The sequence below is a fragment of the Electrophorus electricus genome, chromosome 2 (genome assembly GCF_041902795.1).
Source record: "Electrophorus electricus isolate QZ-2024a chromosome 2, ASM4190279v1, whole genome shotgun sequence".
Taxonomy (NCBI): Eukaryota; Metazoa; Chordata; class Actinopteri; order Gymnotiformes; family Gymnotidae; genus Electrophorus; species Electrophorus electricus.
This window is the reverse complement of record NC_137498.1, coordinates 35,929,310-35,941,620: the sequence shown is the minus strand read 5'-3', so window position 1 is coordinate 35,941,620 and position 12,311 is coordinate 35,929,310. Positions and strand designations below refer to the sequence as shown.

Genomic DNA, 12,311 nt, shown 5'->3' with positions numbered 1-12,311 from the left:
TTAATCTTCTAAATATTTCCCCAAATAAATAAATAAACATATCAGTGTTGCAGGCCTTGCATAGGTGCACTTTGCCATTTCTGTAGCACTTTTGCTATTTTCTGGTTGTCTATGGTCGGTTTATATTACTCAAAGTTTAAAATGTTTGTAACAAGATATGTCTGGTAAATATCATTTTTTACCAGCACCTCCACTAAGAGAATACTATTATACATAAATAGTTTCAAGAGTATAATAAAAATCACATCACATCAAAACAAAGCCTTTTCTTCAGTATATTTCAGGGTGGAACACTAACAAAAAAGGAACAATATACTACAACCTCTGCAAATAAAACTTAAAAGTGAAAATGTTAGAATACTTTTTAAAATAAAGGCTGAAAGAAGTTCACAGTGTAACACATAAAACATCTTTGTCAATATACAAAAAACAATTTTCACCAAAAATACTGCATCTGGGTTAAATGAAAACAACCTAAAAAGAATTAGGAAATCTTTTCCCAATAATGCTTTGTCATTATATGATGTTTGACTGTACAATGTCTGCCAGTCATATTTCTCTCACTTTTCTGTTCTGCAATATTTGCAAAAGATAATATTTGCAATATTCTGTTACAGACATAAACTAAGAAAAAGTTTGCTTTCTTTTTATTTGCTTATTGGTTTCTTATTTTTTTCTTTACTGATATATTGTTTATTCTTTCTTTCTTTCTGTTATACTTGTTTCTTAAGGCCTGGATGTGCTACATTACAATTACTTGTACAGCAGGAATGGTGTTACTTTTTGCTTAAAACCCAGTTTGTGTGGTCAGCCTGAATAGAAAGGCAAAGACCATGCTTTCCTCAAGTCTGAATAAGTATTTATGAAAATATCATCTGTATATTTCTGCTCCTGTGTCTAGCAGAGTGTATAGAATATATATTCACAGAACAGAACACAAAAGGAATACATTTTAAATCCAACTATTGCTTGCCTTAGCTGACCATCATGCTGGTTGCACTGAATATAAAATAGTAAGGGCTTAATTAGTCAATGTAACAAAGTACTGCTTAAAATACTGAATATCAAACGAAAGAATCTTTATTCAGATATCAGATTAAATTTAGGGTTGTGGCTATGATAACTGTTAATAGATGGTATAATGTAAAAAAAGGCACAAAGGCCAAGAGAAGAAAGCAGGGAACGGAAAGCATTTGACACTTCAGCACCTGTGCATGAAAAGCTTACTAGAAATGATATCTCTACCTAAAATATTGTTGTTTCTGGTTTAACTGCCATGAGATTGATAAGAGCAGATCTTAGTCATGAATGTTCATTCAAATGAACAGGATTAGTCACAATGATAAGTTTTTAAATTAACAACAAAGAATGACAATAAATTAGATCTGCTGTCCAGCTCTTAAATCACTACACAGTAATTAGCCAAGGAAAGTAAGTATCTTGGTAAAAGATTATATACACTTATTCCACATATATGTTGAAGCAACATATACTGCCTAAATAATGTGACAGAATTGTTACACTTAGTAAATGGTAAACATTATGATAAACATTTTTCATTAATGTTTCATTAATTTAATGGATTCCCAATTTTCATTTTATAAAAAAACACTAATGTTCAATGTTAAATACTAAATACTGCCATTTGAGCCCCTGTTGATATTGAAGATGTGTATCATAAGTAGTATCATAAGTAGATAGGATCTTTAATTTGTAATCTGAATTTGAAACCTAAAATAACCAATATGACTGTAGGGGTGAGACTCAGAGGAGAGGCTTCAAGCCTTTTAAACAAGCTTGGCATATTACGCATTTACAGCTGCAACATGCTTGCATTACATAAATACCATATCTTTAATCTTGGAATAAATAACCATGCATTAAAGCCACAATCAGGCATTTCAGAACAATATTTTTTGTAAACACTGAAGCAAGGACTTGGAGGGCATGTTCAAAAACGTCTAAATGCAAGAATCAACAATCAACAGTAAATGAAAACTAGCATTTAAGACTCTTAAATGATTTGACTGTAACTGAATTTTGTTTTGGTCTGATATACAGAACATATAGAAACCATCATACAACATCAAAATCCTTTCCTTTTGTCACATTATACCATGAAAACGAAAATAAATGAAGTCTGACTTTTTCCAGCTTTGTTTAGACAGAATTACTCTCATCATCAAAGTGAAAATGACACTTTTAAAAAATCTGCTAAATTCTTATAATGTAATTAGTAAAATTACTGGTTTGGATAAGTTACCAGCCTATTAGAGTAATCATTATAAAATTGATCGGATACAACTAATCACCTTCCAGATCACACACCAGGCTAATTGGCCCACACCTGACATCAATTGTAGCGGTCTTGATTACTTCAGAATAAATCCAGTCATTCTTTGGAAATTCCACTACTAGCAGTGCAGGATAGTACAATTCACCATGGTTGGAAAGCTGCTTTCTGTGATAAGAATGTGGATAGGCACAAGAGAAGGATACAAAAAATGTTAGTAGCTTTAACTATCCCTCTGATTATCATTCAGAGCATATTAAGAAGTGGAAAGTGTATGGCACAACCAATACCTTGCCAAGGTTGAACTGTCCCTCCAAGCTGGATGTCCAAGCCAGGAGGACATGGATCAGGGAAGCTACCAAGAGGCCAATGGCAACTTTGAAGGACCTACAAGTCTGTACGCCTGAGATTGGTCGATTATGTCCATGTGACAACAATCTCACGAGCTTTTACACAAAGCTGGCCTGTATGGCAGGGGTGTAAGAAAGAACCCACTCCTGAAAATGTACAGTATGCTTTGCCAAGGAACACTAGGAAGATTCTAACATCATGTAGCAAAAGCTTTTATAGTCCAATGAGACCAAGATTGATCTTTTTGGACTGAACTCCAAGTATTATGTTTGGTGAAAAGCAAACACAGAAAACCACCAATGATACACCATACCTACCATGAAGCATGATGATGGGGATGTTTCTCTTCACCTGGAACTGGTCAATTGGTTAAGAATGAAGGGTAAATGGATGCTGCCAAATGGATCCAAATTGTTGTAATATGTGTCCCTTTGCTAGACAGCTGAAGATGGACAGGAGATTCACCTTCCCACACAAAAATTACCCTAAACACACCACCAAAAAAAAAACATAAGAAGGTGAATGTCTGATAAAAAAAAAAAAAGAAATCTGTGTATGGGCTTAAAGAGGGCAGTGCATCAAGTCACCTCAAAATTTGACTGACCTCAAACAGTTCTGCAAGGAGGAATAGGTAAATATTCCCCAATGTAGGTGTTCAAAGCCAGTATAGACATTTCCAAAGAGACTGATTGCTACAATTAAAGCAAAAGGTGGTGCTACAAAGCACTAAATCAGGGGACTGATCCCTTTTCCAGTTTTTTATTTTTTATGTACTTTTTCAGAACTGTTTCTTTTTTTTCCCCTCATCACTTGAATGTTATAAAAAGCTAAATGCATAAATAAAGCTGGAGAAATATATTTTATAAGTTTTGACTTCAAGCTGTAAGACAAAAAGCAGTGACTATGTCAAAGTGGTATAAAGGGGTCATCTTTAAATATCAATATTTATAATTCAATGTAAATATGAATTCTTTCAGATCCCTGGTTGTGGCTTTAATCTTTTATGCTCAGGTTACAGTATGTATTTGTTAATTATAGAGGGTAGACATGTCCATTATCCAAAATGTGTTTACATTTTTGAGGATGACAGAGGCTGAATATGTAACATGCCTAGAATCAGAATTCTTTAAATAAAAAATAATAAAGAAAAAAACACTGATATAAATATGATTTAATTTGAAGAACACCGTAGTCCTTAGATAACAAGCCCGTTCGGGCAATAGACATCTCAAAAGCAATAGCAATAACGTGATTAAACAAAGCTTATCATTTCTAAATGTACCTCAAGCTTCAGGACTGACTGGGAGTATATACACCATGATTAATCAACACTGTGATAAGCCATAAACATTTACATGGTAAATACCAGGTCCAGTATACTGGCAGAACTCACAATGAAATTTTACCTGTCAAGATTCCACCTCAAACTCCTCAAACACACGAGACAATACACATATACAAGATGCACCTCACTCTTAAATTAAAAAGTATAGTTCTAAGTCTAATGAAATCACAAAGATGAAAACTTTTAGAATGAATGGTGAAAAATAAATATTTTGTCATGAAATATACTTGAATTATTTTCTCAAGCTATAAAATATAAATTTGTTCTTAATATGTTCAGAAATTGCAAGCTATTTAAATGGAATCTGTATGAAAAAGTCACATATTCTTTATAGAGTTTAAATCTATCTAATGTGCTTTCTTCATATATGTAAAGCAATAATATGCATTTTCCATAATTCAGAGTGCATTTATATTTTAAAAATATACTGTTTATGTAGGCCAGTAGGTCATTTAATATTCAGTGAACTTGGTTTGCTATAAAGGAATGGAAAAAAGGGTTTTCATATCACAAAAATTGTTTTGTCTGTCAACTATAGAGTACAAGTTCGATTCCAGCTACAAAAAAGGGCACACAACTGAACAGAAACATGGTCGTGTTATGATCAGCTCTACAAGCACTAGCCCTTTTGAATCACAGAGATCTGACCATACTAGTGTGACAAAATAAATTACTTTATGTCTGTAATGTTAAAAAAAAAATCTTTGAGTAAATATTTCATTCTTTGCTGGCATAATGCAGTGTGTAGCATTTCGAAACACAAAATTTGGGAGGGAAAAAAAAAAGTAAACTACATTGGCCTTGACTGAACATACTACATTCTTCATGATACAGATATTCACCATATATTCACCACCTTTCATCTCTGTGTTTTCAGAATGTGTGTCTTGTGCACTTGCACTCTTGCACTACTAAATCACCTTTATAGCACACCTACCAGTGTCCTGTTTTTACTGCTCCACACTCCAGTTGTGATACACACATCAAAGAAGCTCAGCTGCACTTACAGGGATGTCAGAAGACACACAACACAGAAAAAAAGTGATTTGGATTTGCAAAACAACTGTCAGAAAAATAAAACTCTTCACAACATTCTTCCACAATTCTAAAGTGAACCTGATGAGTGTATGTACAGGATTCCAGAACTTAGGCACAGAGGATCCATTCTTCACCACATGCCTTCCAAGATCCATCTCCTCTGGGGGCTCATTTCAGTGGTTTTAATTCCAGAACTTAAAGAGCCTCACCATGTTCAGCAACACCCTTTGGTTTTGGTGAAGCAAGATTTGTGTTTGTGACTGTTTTCCCAGATTTAGCAGGATTTCGGATTAGCAGCTAAAATGTGTCACATTCTTCAGGAATGTCACCTCACTGTTTATATATATATATATATATATATATATATATATATATATATATATATATATATATATATATATATATATATATATATATATATATATAAACACACACATCTTAAAACATGTCTCAACAGAGACACTGTTGCGAATACACAACACCTGGGTGTCATACTGTTGACATGTACACATTGTTACAAGTCACAGAACTTGCAAGGACCATATCTATGTTGTAATCTCTAAATTAATGGGGTCTCTACTTTCCTTGGTCTCCTTCTTTTCTGCTTTATCCCATCCAATAGTGTTTCTAAACCATTCCTCCTGTGTTCTGTGGCTCAGGCATAGGTCTCCCTGACCTTGAGGGCCACTAGCTCAGAGTCATTTATATGTTTTCCATTCAGGTGCTCGCTGGTGCAGTCATGGTGGAACGGGAATGCAGGCACCTCTGTGATGGAGGTGGTGGTGCATGAAGTAGAGCGCATGGAACAGTGTTCACGCCGACGCTGACCCCACTGTACCTTGTACTGCATCCACTGCCTCTTCAGGGTGGCCTGAACCTGCAAGGAGATACACCTCAACTGGTTATGTTCTGCCAGGGTGCATTCTCGATTCTACAGTACACAGACAAAACTTTAAAGTGACGATAAGAGTTGTGCCAATGTCTTATCAGTGGCAAATAAGTGTAGTAAACATATAAAAAGATTTTAAAGTGTACTTTTGAAACATTTGTAGTACCTAGTTCTAATCACTGTTGATACACATTAAGCCCCTTATTAGTTTTTTCACACTCCCATTGTTGTCCAATGTCCTTAATAAAAAACAGTTCCTTCTAAGAAGGGAAGAATCAATTCTGATGTGCATAATTTTAGTGCAAAACAAGCAGATTATGGAATAAGTCTGCTGGGGGGACCGAGGAAAGCAGGTTTGATGCATGTGCCATGAGAGGGAACAAAACCAAACATCAGGTTCAGGCAAACAAACATACCCACAAAAACAAGGTATGTCCAACGTATTGTCCTCATACAAACTCGCCATTATCATGTGGTAGTGCACCTTCCCTCCTATTGGGATCTGTCTATAGGGTCAGTCTTTTATCCAAGCCGTTTACAAGCTGTCTGTAATGATGATAAGAGCTGCCTGGTTATGCACAAGCTAACAACTGACCCATTTTTCAAGAACAAAAATAATTTTCCATGTACAATGACTTATCTGGACCATGATTAGCCCTGCTGATTCAGTGCATTTATATCCATGCCTGGAACCATATGCCAAATATTCAGAAGCAGCTGTGGTGTTTGTGTGGTTATCTGTATTATGCTAGTTTAGGAACATGCAAACTTCAGGTGTGGTAAAATTCATGTGGTTGGCTAGGATTGGGTGCTGTCCTCATACAAACCCTTGCCTTGCTGAGCACAAAGAAAGTGACTCACGTTGAATGAAGATGTCAGGTGTGAATTTATTAATGCCCAGGCAAAAGTGAGAGCTTTCTATGATGCAATCATAAATTTAGACAGCTAACTTGGAGAAATTCAGGGGCTCATTGTCCAGAGGACATGGTTCTAGTCAGATTAGTTGTTCTGATTTTCTGATATTTTGTGGTTGTGTGTGTATCTGTTTGTGTATGCCTGAACTTGTGTGACAATTTCATTCTAAGGGCTCCAATAAAAATGTCAACATTTTCAAGCAGTGTTCTACAGCATTGAGAGAAATTTGCCATTAATGATCTTCTCTCCTGAAATGTGTCATTGTTCTTCCTCTACTGAGACTAAAATAAAGAAAACAATCTTTAGACATAATTGCTACAGCTAATCATTGTGGGAAAATGTGGCCTCAATCATATATGAAACAGTGTAAACAACATGACCTGGTATTACTGTAAATATTTCATTTGCAAGAAAAGACACTCTCAGCAATGACATGTTGCATTTTTGTGGTGTAATATGTACCCATTTACTTATGTTTAATTTTGCAAGTATAAATGGCATATAAAGTCCTCAACAAGCAGGACATACAAAGGCACTGCTGGTGAGAGCCTTATGGCAATCTACCAATATTTGCAGAGCTGAAGAGAAGAGAAGAAAAAAACTAAACAAAAAAAACATTATTTAGACAGAGTCAGTGGAAGCAGTGTAGCTTTCCGAGGAGAGCAGCTGTTGAGGGGGAAGACAGATTCACTATTTCTAAAGTTCAGTAAGGCTGAAAAGGCAAGATAATAATTCACATAATAATGCTTTGCAAACGATCTCCAGTCAGTGCTGATTTTTCTGCCAAGCCCAAAAGCAATCCATCTAATGCAAAAACATTGCAGCAATAAGTATGAAAGTCATGATGCTGTATACAGAGTTATAGAGAATATCTACAAAGGTTAGTGATGAAGGAGTGGAAATCATTAGTAATGTTATGTACCACCACAATGAGAAGTGAAGAAAAGGTTTTAAATATGGGATTAAAATGGGGGATTCCTTTGGGAAATAGGTAGCTACCCTGTTAAAATCTATAATTTATATGCAGAATAGTTTTACCATGCATTTAAATCCAAACTGGGGTTGTGTAATTGTCCATTAAAAAGTCCTCCTGTAAATGTTCCAATGGGCTGTTGCACGCAAAGCACAGCAACACATTCCTCTGTCATCAGCATAAAGAAGCATTTTATTTTAAACTGCTGTGCTTTTTTTACACGTCTTGACCATGACCATGCCCACAATGCAGTGTCAGAATTTCATTTGAAATTGCATTTAAGGGCATTGATGCGCCTAGATCATCAATGCTTACCTCTCCGTTGAAAAAGCAGAATATTGTTGCCACCAGCAATCCCTTAAAACAAAATGAATCACAGAAAAACAATTAGTCATTGTGGTCATTTTAACACTCTCATTTAGTTAGTAAGAGAAATATAGCTAAACACCTAAGTCACATACCTGGTAATGGAGTAATATGTGCATGATATAGTCAAATACTTCCCCAGCCAAACGATTCTCTGGCCTCCAGGGAAATATGACAAACTGGATGCCTAATAAAGGCACAAGAATGAGGGTGGCTCGCACAGCTTTCATATACATGTTGGATTCCACACGGTGGGTGTCCCGGAGTTTCATTACCAAGACCCGCACAATGTTCAGCAGAAAGAATAGGTTCACCTGTGACAATGAATGATAGAATATTTCATTTGTATTTATCAAAGAATAGAATATTTCTAATAGCAAATAAGGTAATTACCATGCTCTGTTTAGATTTTAATTTCACAAAGGATAGTTTACATAAAGCTTCATCATCTATGAATAGCAGCCCTTTACAGCAGTAGTTAAAATGCTAATCAAATTTTAATGAAGAAACACTAATGAATCAAAACTGAAGATTCCGTATGTTTAGCAGCAATTAGGCACTTACATAAAGGTGAACATATTAGAAACATCTTTGAATTTCTCTCAAAATTAAATTAGTTAATCTGGAAAAAAATGTTAACTAAAGATATATTCATTACCAGTATACAAGTATATCCACATTCAGGGTAAGTGTGTGCCTTTGTGATGTACAACCGCACTCGGGGTGAGTGTGGGGCTTTGTGATTTGTACACAGTCTCAAGGTGAGTGTGGGGCTTTGTAATGTATAACCACACACAGTGTGAGTGCACGGCTTAGAGATGTATAACCAGACTCGGAGTGAGTGTGGGGCTTTGTGACATATAACCAGACTTGTGGTGAGTGTGGGGTTTTTTGACAAGGTTAAAGACTCACTAATAAAGCTGCCATGATAGGTCCATGAACCACATACAGCAGGTGGGTCTCCACACTCATCCAGCAACTATTCCAAAAAGACAGGAAAGCTGGTGTAAAACTTGCTGCTGAGTCCCGCATGTTTGCAGAGTTTACAGCATATGGGCAGGTAACATCACTCACTTGTCATCAAAATACTTTTTCCTTGCCACGGCATGGATTGAGGCAGGCACCAGGGGAAATCCTTGAAAACAGCACGGTCATATTATTACATAGAAATTGGCACAGTCATATTATTACACAAAAAAAGCACACAGATTATAAATACATAGAAAGTAGGTCAATGGGTATATTTTTACACATCAAAACAGAACAAAGAAATAAAATGTTAGTATGATTGATTGGTGTGACTTAGTCATGAGTACTGTTAAACTCTACACCAATTAAGTATTAAATGTTTGAAGGAAGACATTACATAAACAGAGTTACAAGCTCCCAACATAAATTATTATGTTAAGTTTAACGCACTAATAACATTTAGCTGATGCTTTTATCCAAAGCTTACAACTTGAGCAGTTAAGGGATAAGGGCTCAGGGGCCAAACAGTGACAATTTGCTGATGAGGGGGCTTGAACCAGCAACCTTCTAATGATTAGGCAAGTACATTAACCACTGAGCTACCACTGTCACTCAATGCAATGTAACATTCAGTGTAATCAATGAGCAATTTCTTCTGATTAATCCTGTTTCCTCCTCATCCATAAGCAATTGCATAACAACATTTCTATTGGACTTTTACTGAAAGCATGGGCCAAGGCCAATGAATCTCCTCAGGCCAGTTTAAAAGGCAATGAGGCCTTTTGGCAGACTGGCAATAGATGGTGAAAAGCTGACATCTGTCCCTCTAGGAAACTGCTAGAGATACTGTCCAAGGTTATCACACCATCTTTAATACTTATTTGCTATTCAAGCCTGCATTATCTATTTAACGGGTGTGCCATAACCTCTTGGCTTCTCTCACACTATAGAACTGGAGAGCCAACTTGGCTTATATCTCTGGCGAGTCATCATAATAAAACTGTCAGTGGTAACAGTGTAGGAGAACCAGGAAGAGCAATGAAGCTTGACTTCTGGAGATGTCACATCTACAAGTGTGTCCTGTTTCCCAGTTATGGATTAGCCAATTCTATCAGTGGTGTATCAAGGGTTTACAGAATTGACGATTTTCTTTCTGTGCATTTTACAGAGATGACACAAAATCTGACACATCAAGACACTGCAGTAAATAATTCGTTCCACTTTCTGTCTAAGGATTTTCCCAAGTTCACTGGAATCTCACTGCCATACCATAGCACAGAGGTACAGTGGATCACTAACTGCCATTGACATACAGAAAGAAAATTAAGACATGGTCCTAGAAAAGACAATGTTGTCTGAAGCTAACAATTGCATAACGGCAATTAAAATTTTGCAGAAATGGGAAAGGGGCAGGATATGTGAGAGCCAGTTGTGGTGTGACGTGCAGACTCACCCCAGCCCAAGAGGTAATACCAGTGAAGGTGCTGCTCCTCAGCAAAGACAGCCACCACAATGAGTGTGTGCAGATAGATCCCTTCACACAGCATCCAGAAATAGTTACAGCCCAGCATGTACATGTGGAAGAAGTGCAGAACTTTGCAACCAACCTACAATGGCAGACAGAGAAAGGTAATGGAGAAATGAGACCTTAAACCCACAGCAGAAAGTAACTCCTAAACCAAGTCTTCAGTTTCCCTTTAGTAGATGGAGGGCTGTTGCAGGCATGTTCCCTTTCTGACTTAAGTCCTTTCAGAGAGTCATTCTGACAAGTTTCCATTACAGCTTTGAGCAGTAGGTGCATCAGTATGTGTTAACTTGATAAGGTCTGCATCTATCACTGGAAAGGTGACTAACAGAAAGTATGGTGGTGGATGACACAATTACTTGACTGTTGCCAAAGTTTCCCCACCATAAAGCACACAATCTTTATCTAGAAAACATGTTTTCATAATTTTTGTCATTTTAATTTCCAATTTAACCATGGCTACTTTAAAGGCATTGTAATTGTTAGGAAGTGTTTCAAGGCAGATGGAACTTTTATGTGAAAGAAGAGCAACAAGCTACCTTCAGAAAGAGTTATGGCAAAACTCCATAAAATTTACAATGAAAATGAGCAGACTTTGTATTTCTGTGTCCTATATCTATGTTCATGTTCCCTTAAATTGTCAAATAACATAGACCATGGAAGAAACATTTCTTTGACCCAAGGCTCCTGGATTATGGTGTTCTTCAGTGAGAATGTGTGCAGATATAATTAGCGAATGCTGGCAAATGTCTCAGTCCCAAGCTGTTGAGGCTGCGAGCCCCAACCTCTACCAATACCTGTCCAGCACATCATCCCAAAAAATCATTTTGGAATATGCTCAGAGCTCTGTGACCTTCTGCCTGCTGCATCCTGTTGACTGAGAGCACAGTTGCATACATTCTCCCCAACACAATGTGCAAGGGCACATGTACCATTCACACTTCTTTGAGTACACAATGCAGTATAATTGAGTGTATAGAATTGAGTAATACATAGGTTAATACTTGTAGGCTTAATGAAAGATTACACAGATCTATAACCTTTGAATTTGAGTTTAAACTGGTCTGACTATGGTTTTGACTTGAAAGCTGGAGATGCATTCTCCCCTAATCATTCAAACTTTGAAATATTCCAGTTGGACCAAAAACTAAAGGAGCTTGTTCCTGTCATAGAACAAGGATGCCATGAATTATGAATGGAGAACGCTGTTGCCTCCTAACAGAATGATTATGTTTTATCAAGATATCTACAGATAAGACAGAAGGTAAACAAGAGTGATAGCTGACTGCAGAGTTAGAGAGAATGACAAAGAAGTCTATTCCTCAGAAAGGGTGTGAGAGTATATGTAGATGGTGCAAAACAGAGCACAAATTTGGAGAGACAAAAGATTAAATCCAGACCATGCTGATTTTAGTAGCTGGTCTCTGCAATGTCAATTCTGTGCACCATTTTATTTACATGATGGATTCTGATGGATTGGATCTTGCTCAGAGCTGTCTTCTGGTTCAAAACTACAATTTATATTACTTCAATTTTTCTGCATATAAAGATATTTCATTTTGGTTCAGAGCACAGCCTGACCTCGTCATGCATTATATGTTGTATAGAGTAGCACAGTGTTGACAGTTTCCTTGAAAGTTATTTTAA

General features: G+C 36.5%; 1 protein-coding gene and 1 long non-coding RNA gene across 6 annotated transcripts in view; both read right to left on the bottom strand.

The window, feature by feature from the left end:
* Positions 1 to 267: 267 nt before the first annotated feature.
* On the bottom strand, positions 268 to 5,350 carry LOC118241800 (uncharacterized). Its single transcript, XR_004776361.2, has 4 exons — positions 4,927 to 5,350; positions 2,962 to 3,129; positions 2,584 to 2,757; positions 268 to 2,461 (listed from the first exon to the last, which is right to left on the bottom strand). It is a non-coding gene; the product is annotated as an uncharacterized LOC118241800 (long non-coding RNA).
* A 97-nt stretch (positions 5,351 to 5,447) lies between these two features.
* The window catches only part of calcr (calcitonin receptor), a 33,203-nt gene continuing 26,339 nt past the window's right edge, over positions 5,448 to 12,311 (bottom strand). For all 5 annotated transcript variants that reach the window (XM_081701598.1, XM_081701606.1, XM_035528880.2 and 2 more), the window contains 6 exons: positions 10,593 to 10,746; positions 9,245 to 9,305; positions 9,083 to 9,149; positions 8,266 to 8,484; positions 8,120 to 8,161; positions 5,448 to 5,904 (listed from right to left, as the gene is read on the bottom strand). In XM_081701598.1, the coding sequence (XP_081557724.1) occupies positions 5,683 to 5,904; positions 8,120 to 8,161; positions 8,266 to 8,484; positions 9,083 to 9,149; positions 9,245 to 9,305; positions 10,593 to 10,746 (765 nt within the window). In that variant the 3' untranslated portion in view covers positions 5,448 to 5,682. The remainder of the gene's footprint in view (positions 5,905 to 8,119; positions 8,162 to 8,265; positions 8,485 to 9,082; positions 9,150 to 9,244; positions 9,306 to 10,592; positions 10,747 to 12,311) is intronic.